The sequence below is a fragment of the Tamandua tetradactyla genome, chromosome 14 (genome assembly GCF_023851605.1).
Source record: "Tamandua tetradactyla isolate mTamTet1 chromosome 14, mTamTet1.pri, whole genome shotgun sequence".
NCBI classification, from domain to species: domain Eukaryota; kingdom Metazoa; phylum Chordata; class Mammalia; order Pilosa; family Myrmecophagidae; genus Tamandua; species Tamandua tetradactyla.
In genome coordinates, this window is record NC_135340.1 from 65,674,015 (window position 1) to 65,692,749 (window position 18,735).

An 18,735-nucleotide genomic window follows, 5' to 3' on the forward strand; every position below is an offset into this window, starting at 1 on the left:
AAAATTGAGAACTTAAATTGAGACCCTTAGAGGATGCCAGGCCTAGTTTGAGAAACCCAGTAAGTTAAATTCTTTTCCTTTACTTGAGGTGATCAATCAGCACTAATGACATTTTAAACCCAAAGAGAAACTCAGACCCTGAAACCAGATGGCCTCATTTGGCTAGTCATCCCCACATGATTCAAAATTTACTTATGTTGATTTAGATTTTTTTTTTTTCTAAGTTGTAGAAATGAAGCAAAGCCCTAAAAACTCAGTTTGGAACTCACGGAATTTCTACTCCCCACCCCACCTTCACCCCATATTCCTCTCCAGCACTGTTAGGAATCTGAAGGTGCCATTTTCAGAGACATTGTTGTAGAAGAGTCTTTCCCCCTAAAAACCTAAACCTCCGTCTAAGGAAAGAGCAGGAGGTTGGACTGAGCCTGGGCTGTGGCTCACACAGCAGGGTCAGACTAAACAAAGGAAATCTATCTGACCATGCAACCCTGAGTTGGGAACGTCTTGGTGACCCTCTCTCTCAAGGTCCATCTGATTAATGACTCTATTTTCAACATCCCATTCCATTGTTGAACAGCTCTTGCTAATGCAACATCTTCCTTTAAACTAAGCACAAGGTAGGTGATCTAGACTTTTCAGATTGGTTTTGGTCTTGATATCTGGGATCACATTGAAGGTTTTTTTTTAAGTCCCAAAGATATGTAGGAAAATGTAGGCCTGACTTGAGTGCCTTTATTTATTATTTATTTATTTAACATAAATGGATACAAGTTCAATGGAACAATCAGTGAATTTACAGATTTTTTTCTGAAAAATGTACAGATGGGGGAGATGGGAGGTGCACAGATGGAGAAGTCTTCTGATTTTGATTTGTCACTGAGAAGAGACCCAGAGTTACTGAGGGTGTCAGAAGCCACAGATGCAAACACAAGGAGGAAGGATGATTCAAGCACGTGGCAGGTGGCAGCAGGCAAGGAACGTGTTTCTGCAGGGTTCAGATACATGAGAAAGGACACATACCAAAGGGTGGGGTGGGAATTTCAGTACAAGCTCCCGAGGTCCTTCCATGGGACAGAGCTATGCATTCCAGGATGGTTGAGAACCCAGAGATGCTTCCAGATCACAGGCATCTGCTCTGCTGCCCCTGCCCCCACACTTAAAGAATGAGTTGTCTCTCTTGACTTGATTTATTGAGTCAGACTTTTATCAAACTTTTGGCTTTGCTCTCTGAAGCTTGTAAGGGCTTGATCAATGGGTCATTTCCTTTACTGTTGCTTCTTTGAAATCAGTTTCCTTTCCCATACTTGTAAAATAGCCTTTGTTATCAGGGGATAACACCTAAATGCAGATATTCTAACTTTGCTTTTGTAGGTCTCATTATTGAAAATTTTGTACAGAATTCTGAACACAAATGCACATCTAGAGTCCTGTTTTTGAAAGTGTGTTATGAGACATGTTTTTCAGCCCAAACAGGTTTTCAGGGCCACCAAGTGACATGATTAGAATCCTCATGTTAAATCAATATGACTGTCTAATAAGATTCTTTTTTTGGCCTCTATATTGTTACGTACAGCATTTGAACTTTATAGACCTTCCAGCTGGTTGATGAAACTCAATAGACATTTGAGTTTACGTGCCTATGGTATGTTGAAATGTACACATAAGATTGGTTTGGCTCTGTGTTTTTGGACTGACTGGTACTTGTGCCTGGGTAGCCCACATGTCACTGTTGATAAGCTAGGCTTTCACTTACCTGACCTTGCAATTGAGGTTCCACTGGCTGTCTCAGTGTAGAAGCCTAAGGCAATAGAATATGTTTTGGTTCCACACTTTGCTGTTGCACTTGCTGAGACCTGCCGGTGGAAGTGCTGATTCTTCCCTGACCAGTTTCCTTAGAGACTCATGGGCTGGCAAAACCCAATTTAGTCCTCATCTGCTATCAGTGCTGTGTGCTGTGGCCTGCAGAGAAAGGGAAACCTGCAACCCTAATTGGTGGGTATTTCCTTTCTTCCCCATTGTATCTCAGATAGAAAGAAGACAGTTCTGCCTATTCCTTCTGGGTCTGAGTTCTCTGTAAAGACCCTCTCACTTAACGAAACTAAAAAAAAACCCTGCTTCTAGAATAATTTCTAGAACTAGACAGCAGTATTTAATCAGACTAGTATAGCAACCAGGAATTCAGTACTCTGTATGCGAAAATTAAGCTACTGCTGAACTACTCTACTGCCTAGCAGGCAGGTGGGAAGGAAGGGGCTACTGGGTGTTTCCCCTAGCACTGCCCAAATGACCATCATGGACCACCCCAGCTGGAAGTACATCACTGTTTAGCCTTTGGGTCTGTGAGGAAGGGCTAGGCCATGTTTGTCAAATATGGAGAACAATGGTTGATTTAACTATTTCCCAGTCCCCATTTGACATTCTCCCTAGGAACTAATTTTGAGCCCTGTTAGTTGAAGAACTTAATTGGATAGTTTGCATTGATGTTGACCACATTGGACAGTTAAGGCTGAAAGGCCAATGAGGGTTCAGTAGACATGATCCACACCCTCTCACAAACCATTCTGAGATGCTCCTGCTGGGAGCTGGAGATCATGCGTGGCATGAGTCATGGGGCTGAGTTAAATGGTCTTTTTACATTATCATCAGGTACTAAAGAACATAGTGGGGAGCAGGTGGTGGGGCAAGTCTTTCAAAATGGCACCTTCCAGACAATGTTATGAGGAAATAACCACATTGCCATGTTTTCATCAAAAGACTATGATGTAAAGTGCTAGAAGCATCACTGTGAAGTAAGGCTGTGATATATTCAGAGATGGTGGTCAGGATGGCACTCCTGTCTGTGGGCTAGCTCCACACTGACCCACAGGCAAATCCTGTCCCAGACTTGCTCCCCTTGAGGCTACTTCCCCTAAGGTCTAAAGCTGCTGGGGATCTGAGTGCAGAAGTCTTGCTCTTCATTTTCTTCTTTCTTTCAATCCCATTATTCTCAACATTGTATCTAACTCCAAGAAATCTTATTTTTGAATCACAACTCCAAGACCTCTTGTTTGAAGGGTACTTTCAATTTATTAATGAACCAGAGAAAACAGCACAAAATGACTGTGAAGGGCCAAGAAAGATGAACAGGGGTTCATTCTGTCCTATTCTCCCATATATGCCAAATAAATCCTCCATCTGCCTCATGGATAGTGCCTCTTAGATGAGGGAAGGCCATCCTACAGGAGGAACACAGTGCTTTTCTGCTTCCATGTTATAGGTGGGAAATTCTTCCCTCCTCCCCATCCCACAGAAAGTTTCCCTCTATAGGATCATAAATCTGCACATCTAAGATCTATAAAACAGGGCTTCTGAAAAACATCTTCCCAATTTGAAGCTATACTTTTCACACCTTTGGAGGTGTCTTTATTTTGTTTGAAACAGCAAATCTAGAGACAGATTGTAAACCCAGTCCATTAGATACTATTCTTTTCTTCTCTGTTGCTTAACATTCTAGATCTAGGTTTATCCCTTTCACCTAAGAAAAGAAAATAGTAAAACCTTACATTAGAGTTTTCAAAAGCATGAACATACATCATCTCTTTTGATCCTCACAACAGCCCCATGAGGTAGGCAGGCAGGCGTCATGGTTCCAGGATAAAGAGGACAGGGTCGTAATTAATGGAGTTGGGAACCGAATCCTTGTCTTCTCACTCCTGGTCCAGGCCTCCTTCCACTGCACAAGATGAGCTGGTAAACTGACCTCACCTTGAAAAGCAGAGCGGCCGTGCTGCTTAGAATAGATTCAGTATCTTTCAAGCTTGCAAACAAAGGTGACTTAAAGTATAGACTTCACCAGAGCACTCCGGGGATACACAACATTTGATTGGCATCAGAAGGATGAATAGGACAGAATATTGACATCTTTGACAAGGATTTCCTCTTCTTTTCTTGATTCTCACCTGGACCACATTGGGTGCTGTAATTTTAAAGCAGCGAAGTCCAGACAGAAGGAAGGCATTCAAAGGACTTTCTCATCTAGCAATTTATTGATTCCTTCACACATCCTCTTGAGGTTGGGCCTACAGTCTCCATCCAGATTATAGAGAGTGGAGAGGAACTCTACATCTGCAAAGTGGTCAAAGACGTGGTTGATGCGCCCGTGGGTCCTGGGTGTCAGGTGTCGCTGCACCAGTTCATGCACCAGGTCCTTGCACTCATGCAGAAGCTTGGAGAGCACATTCCTATCGAAGGTATATTCCACCTCATAGAAGCTGACAATGGTCATGGCTGTCTGGTTCAGCTTCTTCCTAAACTTCTCCACAATAACAATCTCCTCCTGGCTAAATTGGTTGTTTCGGTAGAGGATCCCAATTTTGATTGCCACCTTGATTAAGTCTTTCATGATCTTGTGGGCTTCCTTCTTGTTGTGGGTGTGCTCTTTGGTGACTTTGTAGAGCTCGTCAAAGATCTCACTGCTGGTGTCATCAATCAACATATTGGCCATAGTTTTGCAGGCTATTTTGCTCAGAATCTTTTTCTGAGCTTGAAGGGCAAGGCTCTTTGAGCTAAAAACATCAGGACCTATGGTAAAAAAAGAAAGAAAAGTTATAGAAATGCAAGAACCATTTATTGTTTTAGCAAGTGAAATGCACTAACTTGAACTTAAGTTCTAAGAATAAAAACTCTGTGTGCTTTTATATCCCACAACTCTCTAACTAAACCTCACCCTACTGTCCTCTCCACATGACATGCTTGTTTCCATTTTTGGACCTACTAAACTATGCTCCTGTACTTCCTTTTGCTAGGAATGGTCTGCTCTAGTCCTGGCCAGATCTTACCTTTTAAAACTACTTCATGCATAAAGTCTTCCTGACACTACTTGCTCTAAGGGAACTCCCTGTGACTGCAGTTGCACTGGTAACTATTCCATTTGCAAATTATACAGGAGCAGATTATTACTTATTGACAAGATGCTAGTACTAATGCCAACCCCATTTTCACAGCAGACATGGATTATGGATCATAGCAGTCTTTTTTATTAAGTCTCAGAATCCATTTTCATTGGGTTTAAACTGTACTTTGTTTTCATATTTGACATCTTGGAAATTGGGATGTGTTTTATGGTCCCTGTTGCCAGGCAGCGGTTGAGCTGTGATTGTCACTACCTCTGTGCACATCAATTTATAGAACAGGTGTCAGATATAGGAAAAAAACAGGAAAACAAGTGAAGAGCATTCATGTAAGTGATGTTGCCTCTTCACTGCTCTTGATGGCAAAGGAACAGCACATTGTGGGAAATATCAGAGATTCTGAATCAAAAATGCTTCAGAAAAGTCAGACTCTGAATGTGAAGAAGCATAGAAAACTGTAATAAATTTATTTCACTATTTTCCTCTTAATCAATGAATGAAGGACTATGTTTTTTAAAATCCACTGTCTAAATAAGTCTAAAAAAGCTCTTTCAATAAGTATAAAATAAAAATTCTAAGTAGCAAGAAGGCAATGGCTTACACTTTAATTAGCAGGATTTTTTTTCTTTCTTAAGAGCATATAAAATAATGGCATCTTAAAATTGAGGCATCTTAGACTTGATAATACACTCCAAGGAGTCGCCAATTGGCTAGAGTTGGCATCTGAAACGAAACTCCCTGGCCATCGTCGTCTACAATATGCCTATTGTGTATGTCTTCCCCAGGGGGTTTGAGTTGCCTGAGGACAAAAACAATGTTTCTCACAGCACTCAGCTCAGTTTTGGGTTCAGTGACGGAATCATGTCTGTTGAGTGAAATATCAGCGAAATATTGAGTAAGAAAAGTAGTAAAGTACAATGTACACCAAACTTACACTCAGAAAAACAGATTTTCCTCTGAAAATTGAGGGCCCTCTAGGATCTCACGGAATCTTGGGGCTCAGTTAAAGCTTCTGTCCAGTGCTTTGTGGCCATATGGAAGAGACAGATGTGAGAGACAGTTTGCACATCAACTTCTGTTCTCCTCATTCTGGCTGCTCCCCAATTTGTATTCCACCCCAGTCTCCTCAGTGGACAGTGATTGATCACTGGATGCTCAGGCTTTGCAGACACAGACTCAATAAACATTCAAACACAATTTAAACACAGGCCCTGGCATTCCCTCAATACGCCCACTCCCCCACAGACCAGACCAGCCTTAGGTCCTTCCAGAAGAAGTGAAGCAGTAGGCGCCACGGGCCTCCCATAGCCCCAGAAGTACTCTCCCCACAAAGTCAGGGAGCTGAGTCCTCAAGCAACTTCACAGCCATGTGACCCTGACATGGCCAGGATCTTCCCTTAGCCTGAGGGCAAAAGACACCAAACTCATCACGTAGGACATAAAAGGAAGTAATGGCATCTCCTGGCTCTTCGTTACCATGAAAAAGCCCCAAATTCTTGACGATTCATGCTCTTCCAGAGACATAAAATATTCCTGCCCAGTCTGACTGCTACCATGGTGCCAGACCTCTGTGTGTGTGACCTTTGTTCCCAAAAGATCAAATCCATCCTCCAAAGACAAATATTTACTAACAGTAGGGATGTTCAAAAGATGGTGCTATGCACTTTGATGTCAGCTCCAAAGAAAAAGTTCCAAGATTTTTGAGTAATGGACCTATCACTGAAATAAGTGTATGCTCCTTCAGGTAATTATATTGATGGATGTATTTCTAGAAAAAAAAAAAAGTCATTTCTTTGTAGTCACAGACCCTAAAACTGCTTGAGAATAAAATAATTTTGAAGGCTTTCTATTTATGTAGCACACACATATTTATACAGCAGCAATGGATCTGCTAAATATGTGCCCATTAGAAAGTAAGCTCTGGGAGAGCAGGGACTTCTGTCTGTTTAAGTCCTACTGTTTGCCCAGTGCTTAGCAAACATATTGCAGCACATAGTAGGTACTGGTGGAATAAACAGGGTGCTGATTCTATGCCAGGCACTTCGCAGTTTTAACTTTAAGAGCCTGCAGAAGCAGGCATTTTTATCAAGGCATTCCTATTAACCTTACTCTAAACTGTTCTTTCTACCACTATAATTTATAACAATCTGCTCTGGAGTAGTGGTCCTCACACCTTTTCTTCACATAGTCCCAGAAGAATTTTGAAAAACTATGTATCTCCTTTTATATATTTTAACTTGACAGCAAATATTTTCACTATAATGTTAAATAGGAAAGATATTGCAGTGGTCAATTTCATGTGTCACCTTGACTAGGTTATGGTGTCTAGTTGTTTGGTCAGGTACTAGCCTGCTTATTACCATGAGAGGGTATTTCATACATGGGATTTGCATCTACAATCAACTGATTGCATCTGTAATTAGTTGATTGTTTCCATAATCAATACAGGAGATTACCCTCACTCAGCAAAGTGGGGTCTCCTCATCTGATAAGTTGGAGGTCTTAAATGTCAGAACAGAGGGTTTCAGAGGTCAGAAGAATTTCTGTTTCAACTTCAGCATTGGCTCTTGCCAGGATTTTTAACCAGCAAGCTTCCCCTGGATAATATGAAGTAAGGACTTCAACATCACCTTTACTAGAGTTTCTAGCTTGCAACCTGCTTAGGAGCTCAGACTTGCCAGCCCCCATGGTCACATGAACTCATTTATTATAATAGAAAATCTCTTTATATTTATGTATATATGTATTGCATACATATACATACATACATACATATATACATATATACACAGTCTTACAGAGTTTGAGACAAATAATATTCCTGCCCAGTCTGATCACCTACCATGGTCGCCAGACCACTGTGTGAATGATATACATGGTTCCTTTGGTTCTGTATGTCTGAAGAACCTTGACTAATACAGATATCACTTCTGTATATTGTACATGTTGGCCTTTTTAAATTAACCTGTTAAATCACTCTTTTAAATGTATCCAATATAACAAATACCACAGTGATATATCATTGTCCATTTAAAAACTACACAAGCAGGCTCTTCTTTTAACAAATGGAAATATTATACTGCTCTTTTTTCTTCTTGAAATTGCATCTCTATTCTACTTTACCAACAGAACTTTAATATATGTTTTATGCTTAAATATTTTACTTTATCACTCCATCATAATATTCTGGTCACCATCAATCTCCAAGTGTTAAAAACTTTTCCAGGAGTGATTTATCATTATGGTTATTTTCGGTACAATATAAGAATATTTAAATATTGAAGAACACTTATTAAACATAAAAAATAAAATTGTTACCCAGGGTAGAATGCATTCTGGGGCTTGTTTATCCTTTGGAAAATAAAAAATAAAATAAATAAATAAAATTGTATTGGAAGTGCCTCTCTTAATGAGTGGGTAGGGGTAGGCTATGGTGCCTTGATTAAAATAAGTTTTACCAACACTAGAGTTTCACAATGTCCCTTTCTTAGGCCTGGGAATTTTTTGCACTCCAGAATAATGTGTCATATTAAGATTCTTATGGATGAGAACTCCATGATTGAACCAGTGGAAAGAACAGAGATCCGCCATGCCTTGACTTCAGATTTCTTCTCAGGCAGATGAGTTTTAGAAGAGTGTGTACCGAAAACAGAAGAAGGAATTTGGAGCTGTGAATTGATTCCCTCAAAACTCTCCTTTTCTGTACACTTTGTGGAAGATCTCTGAACTTCCAGAGGTACATACATCAGTTTGAGTCCTGCTTTTCTATAAAAGCAACAGAATTCCATAAGATGTTGCTCCTTTGTGTGTGGGGGGGGTAGTCCTTGATTGAATAAGTTTGGGAAACAATGGGTCATGCAAAATTAAACAGATTATCTTTGTGAGACTTTAAAACATTTCTTTAATACATTTTGGCATTTTGTCAGTCTTCCAGAGAGGAATGGGTAGAGCATGATGTAACATTTCCCAATTTTATATGATCAAGGATCTAACTCCTTTTGACTCCTTTGTAGGGTGACCAACTGTTCTTGTGTGTCCAGGTCTGAGAGGTTTCCCAGACAGGGGGCTTCACTGAAATTGGAAAAGAATCAGGCAAATCAGGATAAGCTGATATTCCTACTTCTGAGCCACAAATGGCTTGTTTCTCACTGACTTAAAAAATGAAGAAGAGAGAAGTAACAAAAAGAATTTCAGAGGATGGAAGACCTACTGTTTGAGATACTCTACCCTGATAAAGATGGAGTGAGATGCTACAGGGCTTTGTTCCCCCACAAAAGCTTTTAACAATTAGCAAGAACCTGTGGAGACATCTTCCACAAAGTCCTAGGAAATAGTTAACGGACTATAGTAAAAGGGCAAGTATCAAGTCAAGAAAAAGGCTACTTAAAAGCAGTAGACTCTTGTGGTGCCCTGTATGGCCCCTTCCCTACCACTCACTGGCTCAGAACAGAGCCAGTCTGTGCTCCCAATGCTGATACCTGGGCCCATTTCTGGAAGAAGAAGGGTCACCTCATGCAGATATTGGAAGTTTATATGTCTGGTCCAATCTGTCCAGTGGTGGCCTGAGGGCCTAGCCATCCAGAACTTGCCCTGTGTAGTAAGTGGTTCATTGAATTCCTCTACAGAATGCTGTGGGACAGCAGTCAAGCCAGGTTACCTGGGGACACATTATGAAAGTGGTTCCCAAGACCACGAGGAAACTGTTTCTCAGGGATGAGGGGACATTCAGAACATTTAAACAGGAGGCCACACAAACATGCCTAAGACAAGATTCATGCAGAAAGGATCAGGGTGGCCCCTATGTTTTCGCCAGGAGCTGTTTTCTAAACTCATTGTATAGATAAGTCTGAGGGAGGGAATCTGCAAAGAATAGGAAAGGTGTCCCCTCCCCCCTTTTTTTAACCTCCTGGCATTCAAGGAATGCTCTCTCATAACACTTGTTGGCTAGAAGGTTGAGGAACAGACATCTCAGGGTCTAAATTGCAGTGTTAACACTGCATTTTGAAAATGAAAACATTCTGAAAACATAACAATGTACAGAATCAACAAAGAACTACAGAACATACAAAGAAACAGCAAGTGATGGCCCAAGTGAAAGAGAAGGGTAAAGCATTAAAAATCAGCAATGAGAGGACTTCCGGAGAAGATGGCGGCTTAGTAAGACGCGCAGGTCTTGGTTCCTCCTCCAGAACAGCTACTAGGGGAGGGGAAACAATACAGAACAGCTCCCGGAGCCACGACAGGGATCGGGAGGACAGCGTACCCCACTCTGGAACGGCTGACTGGCTGGGAGAACCCGCTCCGGTGAGATCGCCGAGGGGCGCGGACTTCCCCGGGCCGGGGCGGCAAGCGGCCGGAGTCCCTCCCTTCCTCCTTCCTGAGCCAGCTGGGAGAATTGGACAGGCGGTCCTCTCAAGCCGCGGCGGCTGGCGCCCCCCCACGCGCAGCCCCCCGGACCAACTGGGAGAATTGGATCGGAGATTCCCAGGCCGCGGAGAACGGTGACCGGGGTCCCTTCCAAACACGTGGCTTCCTGGTCCGGCTGGGAACGGTGCACTCTCCCGGGCCGTGGCGGCTGGCACCCTCCCGCCACGCTTGGTGCCCCGGGCCGGCTAGGAGATTCGGACGGGCACTCTCCCGGGCTGTGGCGGCTGGCGACCCTCCCCGTGTTTGGATCCCAGGGCCGGCTGGGACTCTTCCAAGCCGCTTCGGCTGGCGAACCTCCCCCACAACGAGAGTTTTCCAAAGCTAAAGGACCCACAGCACCTTTTACTGGTGGAACCCACAGACAGATGAGCGCCACGAGCGCCACCTACTGGACAGGATAACAAAAACAGAACCCAGAGATTTCACAGAAAAATCTTTCAACCTGTTGGGTCCAACACCCAGGGAAATCTGACTAAATCCTCAGACGCCAGCAGAAGATAACGGATCACGCTCAGAAAATTGAAAATATGGCCCAGTCAAAGGAACAAACCAATAGTTCAAATGAGATACAGGAGCTGAGACAACTAATGCTGAATATACGAACAGAAATGGAAAACCTCTTCAAAAACGAAATCGATAAATTGAGGGAGGACATGAAGAAGACATGGGCTGAACAAAAAGAAGAAATAGAAAAACTGAAAAAACAAATCACAGAACTTATGGAAATGAAGGATAAAGTAGGAAAGATGGAAAAAACAATGGATACCTACAATGATAGATTTAAAGAGACAGAAGATAGAATTAGTAATTTGGAGGATGGAACATCTGAATTCCAAAAAGAAACAGAAACTATAGGGAAAAGAACGGAAAAATTTGAACAGGGGATCAGGGAACTGAAGGACAATATGAAGCGCACAAATATACGTGTTGTGGGTGTTCCAGAAGGAGAAGAGAAGGGAAAAGGAGGAGAAAAACTAATGGAAGAAATTATCACTGAAAATTTCCCAACTCTTATGAAAGACCTAAAATTACAGATCCAAGAAGTGCAGCGCACCCCAAAGAGAACAGACCCAAATAGGCGTTCTCCAAGACACTTACTAGTTAGAATGTCAGAGGTCAAAGAGAAAGAGAGGATCTTGAAAGCAGCAAGAGAAAAACAATCCATCACATACAAGGGAAACCGAATAAGACTGTGTGTAGATTTCTCAGCAGAAACCAAGGAAGCTAGAAGACAGTGGGATGATATATTTAAATTACTAAAAGAGAAAACTGCCAAGACTTCTATATCCAGCAAAACTGTCCTTCAAAAATGAGGGAGAAATTAAAACATTCTCAGACAAAAAGTCACTGAGAGAATTTGTGACCAAGAGACCAGCTCTGCAAGAAATACTAAAGGGAGCACTAGAGTCAGATACAAAAAGACAGAAGAGAGAGGTATGGAGAAGAGTGTAGAAAGAAGGAAAATCAGATATGATGTACATAATAAAAAAGACAAAATGGTAGAGGAAAATATTATCCAAACAGTAATAACACTAAAAGTTAATGGACTGAATTTCCCAATCAAAAGACATAGAATGGCAGAATGGATTACGACCCAGCAATACCACTGCTAGGTATCTACTCAAAGGACTTAAGGGCAAAGACACAGACGGACATTTGCACACCAGTGTTTATAGCAGCATTATCTACAATTGCAAAGAGATGGAAACAGCCAAAATGTCCATCAACAGACGAGTGGCTAAACAAACTGTGGCGTATACCTACGATGGAATATTATGCAGCTTTAAGACAGACTAAACTTATGAAGCATGTAATAACATGGATCGACCTAGAGAACATTATGCTGAGTGAGTCTAGCCCAAAACTAAAGGACAAATACTGTATGGTCCCACTGATGTGAACCGACATTCGAGAATCAGCTTGGAATATATCATTGGTAACAGAGACCAGCAGGAGTTAGAAACAGGGTAAGATAATGGGTAATTGGAGCCGAAGGGATACAGACTGTGCAACAGGACTAGATACAAAAACTCAAAAATGGACAGCACAATAATACCTAAGTGTAATGTAACTAGGTTGGAACACTGAATGAAGCTGCACCTGAAATACGGTTTTTTGTTTGTTTGTTTGTGTGTTTGTATCTTTTGTTTTTGTTTTTTTTCTTTTTCCTTTTTATATATATATATTTTTTATTAGTATTATTATTTTAATTCTCTTTTCTATATTAACATTCTATATCTTTTTCTGCTGTTTTGCTAGTTCTTTTCCTAAATCGGTGCAAATGTACTAAGAAATGATGATCATACATCTATGTGATGATACTAAGAATTACTGAGTGCATGTGTAGAATGGAATGATTTCTAAATGTTGTGTTAATTTCTTTTCTTTTTTTTGATTAATAAAAAAAAATTAAAAAAAAAAAAAAAAAAAGACAGCCAACCCAATTACAAAATGGGAAAAAGACTTGAACAGACACCTATCAGAAGAGGAAATACAAATGGCCAAAAGGCACATGAAGAGATGCTCAATGTCCCTGGCCATTAGAGAAATGCAAATCAAAACCACAATGAGATATCATCTCACACCCACCAGAATGGCCATTATCAACAAAACAGAAAATGACAAGTGCTGGAGAGGATGCGGAGAAAGAGGCACACTTATCCACTGTTGGTGGGAATGTCAAATGGTGCAACCACTGTGGAAGGCAGTTTGGCGGTTCCTAAAAAAGCTGAATATAGAATTGCCATACGACCCAGCAATACCATTGCTAGGTATCTACTCAAAGGACTTAAGGGCAAAGACACAAACGGACATTTGCACACCAATGTTTATAGCAGCGTGATTTACAATTGCAAAGAGATGGAAACAGCCAAAATGTCCATCAACAGATGAGTGGCTAAACAAACTGTGGTATATACATACGATGGAATATTATGCAACTTTAAGACAGAATAAACTTATGAAGCATGTAATAACATGGATGGACCTAGAGAACATTATGCTGAGTGAGTCTAGCCAAAAACTAAAGGACAAATACTGTATGGTCCCACTGATGTGAACCGACATTCGAGAATAAACTTGGAATATGTCATTGGTAACAGAGTCTAGCAGGAGTTAGAAACAGGGTAAGATAATGGGTAATTGGAGCTGAAGGGATACAGACTGTGCAACAGGACTAGATACAAAAACTCAAAAATGGACAGCACAATAATACCTAATTGTAAAGTAATCATGTTAAAACACTGAATGAAGCTGCATCTGAGAAATAGGTTTTTTTTTTTTGTCTGTTTGTTTGTCTTTTTTTTCTTTTTCCTTTTCTTTTCTTTTTTTTAACTATTATTATTATTTTTTTCTCTATATTAACATTCTATATCTTTTTCTGTTGTTTTGTTAGTTCTTTTCCTAAATCGATGCAAATGTACTAAGAAATGATGATCATGCATCTATGTGATGATGTTAAGAATTACTGATTGCATATGTAGAATGGAATGATTTCTAAATGTTGGGTTAATTTCTTTTTTTTTCTTTAATTAATAAAAAAAAATCAGCAATGAGAAGGAAGAGACTTGGGACATGCTAGACAAAGACTTTTAAAAAATGGTCCTAAATATATTCAAAGAGCCAAGGGAAAACACAGACAAGGAACTAAAGGAAATCAGGAAAATGATAGATGAGCACAAGGAGAACAACAATAAAGAGATGGAAATTAGAAAAAGGAACCAAACAGACCCAAAGACCACAGTAACAGAAATTTAAAAACTCTCTACAGAGGCTCAACAACAGATTAGAACTGGCAGAACAAAGATTTAGGGAACTTGGAGTTAAGATAATTAAAATCATTGTCTGAGGGGCAGAAAGAAGAAAGAATAAAGAAAAGTGAAAATACCTTGAGGAATCTATGGGACATCATCAAGCACATTAATAAATGAATTGTGGGACTCACAGATGGAGAAGAAAGAAAGAAAGGGGCAGAGAGACTACTCAAAGAAACAATGGCTAAAAACTTCCCAAATTTAATGAAAGACATGAATATACACATCCAAGATACTCGACAAATTCCAAATAGGATAAACCTAGATGGGCCCAAGCTGTGGCATATTATAATCAAACTGCTGAATGCCAAAGATAAAGACAGAAATCTTAAAGCCCTAAGAGAGAAACCACATGACATTTATAAGGGAGTCTCAATAAAGTTAGTGACAGTTTCTCACTGGAAACCATGGAGTCAGGAAGGCAGTGGGATGACATAAAGTGCTGAAACCAAAAACTGAAACCAAGAATTCTCTATCTGGCAAATCTATCCTTTGAAAATGAGAGCGAGATTGACATTCCCAGATAAACAAAAGCTGAAAGAGTCCAACGCTACTAAACCCAGAAAGGAAAGGACAACAGACAAGGGAGCAAAGCCACACGAGGAAGTACAGATCTCCAGTAATGGAAAAAGGCCTGATAATATAAATGCCAGCACTATTATATTTTTAGTCTATAACTCTGCTTTCTTTTTTTTTTAACTTCCTACAGGATCTAAAAGGCAGATGCATAAAATGAAATAAGAAATCAGTGGTTTTAGACTCATAATATATAAATATGTAATTTGTGATAAGAACTACAGACAGGTGGGGAGGGGTACACTATTGAACATTGTTTGTGTATACTATTGAAGTTAAGTTGATAGCAAAGCAAACAAGTCTGTTATAGATTTAGGATGCTAAATTTAAGCCCCATGGTTGCTACAAAGAAAATACTGGGGAATATGCAAGCTCAGAGAGACAGAAATTAGAATACAGGTTGCCAGGGATGAGGGGCAGGAAGAATGGAAAGTTGGAAAGGTTTCTTTTTTTATTGTGAAATATAACATATACATACATATGTATATATATGTGTGTGTGTATATATATATATATATATATATATATATATGCAATAAAGTTCAAAATACATTGTAACAAGTAGTTATAGAACAGATTTCAGAGTTTGGTATGGATTACAGTTCTACAATTTTAGATTTTTCCTTCTAGCTGCTCCAAGACACTGGAGACTAAAAGAAAAATCAATATAATGATTCAGCAGTCATACTTATTTAAATCCTATCTTCTCTGTCATAACTCCTCCTTCTCCTTTGATCTTTCTCCCAGTCTTTAGGGGTACTTGAATTATGCCCATTCTAGCCTTTTCATTTTGGAAATGTGTGTCAACAGTATGGGATAGGGAGATGGAATTAGTTGATGTTCTGGAAAGGTTGGCCCCTCTGGGTTTCAGGACTTTTCTGGCCTAGGAACCCATCTGAAGGTTGTAGTTTTCTGGAAAGTAATCATAGTGCACAGAATTTTTGTAGAATCTCAGATAGAGCCCTAGGTGTTCTTTAGGGTTGGCAGGAACAGTTTTGATTGGGGTTTGGCAAACCATGGAAAATAGCAATATTTAGCTGACACCTGCATACGAGTAGCCTTCAGAATAGCCTCTTGACTCTATTTGAACTCTCTCAGTCACTGATACCTTATTTTGTTACAATTCCTTCCCCCCATTTGGTCGGGCAGGAATTGTCAATCCCAGGATGCCAGGGCAGGCTCATCCCCATAATTCATATCCCACGTCACCAGGGAGAATTTTACCCCTGAAGGTCATGTCCCACGTGGTTGGGGGAGTGGCGGAGGGGGGGAAGCTAATGGTTTCACTTGCAGAGTTGGGTTTAGAGAGAGAAAGACACATTGGAGCAATGAAAGAGGTCCTCTGAAAGTAACTCTTAGGCAAAACTATAGGTAGGCTTAGGTTCTTTGCTATCTACACAAGCTTCGCAAGAGCAAGCCTCAAAATTAAGAGCTTGACCTATTGACTTGGGGACCATTAACGCTTGAGACAGTATCAGAGGTTTCCCAGGTGGTAAAGTTTAAAAGCTCTATATTTTTTCTCCTCAAGGCACTCTGCCAATACTTTTTAATTATCTGCTCAACATATTCTGGGACGTATCCAGGCATTACATAAAGTGATACGGAATTACAAGCCCTCACTCCCATTCTGGGCTTCATGCTTGGGATCCATCCAGACAGGGGGAGTTAAATTATGTGCTACAGAAAATTAAAGTTTTGGACAAAATAAACCTCTCTTCCTTTGGTCTCATTGGATAAGGTTTTAATAATGGAAGATGGTGAGGGTACTGCAATACTGCAAATAAGATTAATATCACCAAATGGCATATTTGGGAAAGTTTATATTATATATGTTCCAAATTAAAAAAATTAGAGACAAGGGAACTATCTCATACATGATCCTGGAAGGGCTCTAACTAGGAAGGAGAGAGAGCTCAAAAAGACATTAATGAGACAAATAAAAATTGGACTATAGACTGTAAGCTTGATATCAATGTTAAATTTCTTGCACTTGATAACTACACTTAAAGGGGATAGATAAGTAAATATCCTTGTTCTTATGAAATACACATGGTAGTAAAATAGTGTTCAAGGAACAGGATCTACAATCTACACCCAGATGATCAGAAAATGGATAAATAGACGGACAGACAGAATAAGAAGACAAATATGGCAAAATGTTAAAATTGGTGGACCTGGTTATCTTGGAGGATAGGGGCATGTTAGAGTTGTTGGTATGGGGTTTGGATTATTTTTTGTCTGTCTTATAAGTTTGAAAGTGTTTCAAAATAAAAATTAAAAAAAAAAAATAGTAATGCAAGCTGAAAAAAAAAATGCTGCTGCCCTTGTAGCAGGGTAAGGTATACGCACATGTTGCCAACTGCCCACCCCTCTTCACCTGCTTTTAAATCTTGACTTAATCTTAACCCCTTGGTCCCTTTTGTCCCTTATTTTTCCTCTGCTATTATTGAGAATTTATTATTAGTTTTACATTGTATGAAGTGCTATGGGGGAAATCATAAGTGAAGTATTCAGTTGGGTCCTACTCTGAAGGAAGTATTGTCCCACAGTGGGGCAAGACGGAGACAAAGGAAATAAAATACAGATATGTATGAAACAGCCCAAACTGGCATGAATGTGAACAGCTGGGGAGATCTCCATGGGTGCTGAAGAAGTGCTTCAATGTAGATGTATGGAGACTGCTAGGATGTTAGTAAATGGTTTCTAAAGTTATGGTTTCAAGTCAGTAACTTTCTCCAAGGTACAAAGACCCTGGATGGTTTCCCTGATAAATTTCCATCCATCTCTCTCATGTAAGAATATATTTATCTACAATGGGACTAGGGGTACCAGCTTCTATAGTGAGGGCTCAGGAGGGTCACAGATGCAGCATCTCTGAAACCTTAAAGATGAAGAATCTAGAGCAGAGGAAACCCAGGGTTATGGATCCTGAAAACTATGGGAAAGCTTTAAGAAAAAACAAATGACAGACAACTAGATTCCCACACTCTACCACAAATAGTACCAAAATCTTCAAGAGTAGGGCCAGAAGTAATCAAAAGCTCCCTAAATGATTCTAATATGCTGAATGTAGGTCCCAATGATTTACATGCCCCAATGTGTATCCTAGGAAACACTAGTCCTGTTAGACGCTCCAGAAAAGAAGGTTCCATGGTGTGTCAGTTTGAAACTATTGTCTACCCCAGAAAAGCCATGTTCTTTAATCCTCATTCAATATTGTTGGGTGGGATCTTTTTGATTAAATTGTTTCCATGGAGATGTGTACTACCCAATTATGGGTGGGACTTTTTGATTAGGTGAGTTTCCATGGAGATGTGTCTCCACCCATTCAAGGTGGGGTTGCTTACTGGAGTCCTTTAAGAGGCAACCATTTTGGAAAAAGCTTTAGAGCCCACACAGCCAGAGACCTCTGGAGATGAAGGAAGAAAATGACCCTGAGAAAGGTGTTTGAAACAAGAAGCCAAAAACCCCAGCAGATGTCAGCCATGTGACTTCCCAGGTGTTCTAGTTTACTAGCTGCAGGAATGCAACACACCAGAGATGGGTTGGCTTTTAATAAAAGGGGATTTATTTCATTAGTTCTTCAGAGGGAAGGCAGCTAACTTTGAAATGAGGTTCGTTCTTACATGGGAAGGCACAGGGTGATCTCTGCTGGCCTTCTCTCCAGGCCTCTGGGTTCCAGCAACTTTCCCCAATTTCTTTCTACATCTCCAAAGGCCTGGGCTGAGCTGCAGGTGCTGAGATGGATATACTGAGCTGCTTGGGCTGCGCTACATTGAGTCTCTCATTTAAGCACCCAGCCAATTAAGTCAAACATCATTCATTGCAGCAGGCACACCTCCTAGCCAACTGCAGATGTAATCAGCAACAGATGAGGTTCATGTACCATTGGCTCATGGCCACAGCAACAGAACTAGGTGCCTTCACCTGGCCAAGCTGACACCTGAATCTAACTACCACACCAGGTGATGGAGGTATTTCAGACCCATTGGCCTTTCTTGAACCAAGGTATCTTTCCCTGGATGCCTTTG

The 18,735-nt window shown here is 40.5% G+C and overlaps 1 protein-coding gene across 3 annotated transcripts in view; it reads right to left on the reverse strand.

Moving 5' to 3' along the window:
- Positions 1–712: 712 nt before the first annotated feature.
- The window catches only part of TNFAIP8L3 (TNF alpha induced protein 8 like 3), a 51,418-nt gene continuing 33,395 nt past the window's right edge, over positions 713–18,735 (reverse strand). For all 3 annotated transcript variants that reach the window (XM_077127883.1, XM_077127884.1, XM_077127885.1), the window contains exon 2: positions 713–4,560. In XM_077127883.1, the coding sequence (XP_076983998.1) occupies positions 3,998–4,560 (563 nt within the window). In that variant the 3' untranslated portion in view covers positions 713–3,997. The remainder of the gene's footprint in view (positions 4,561–18,735) is intronic.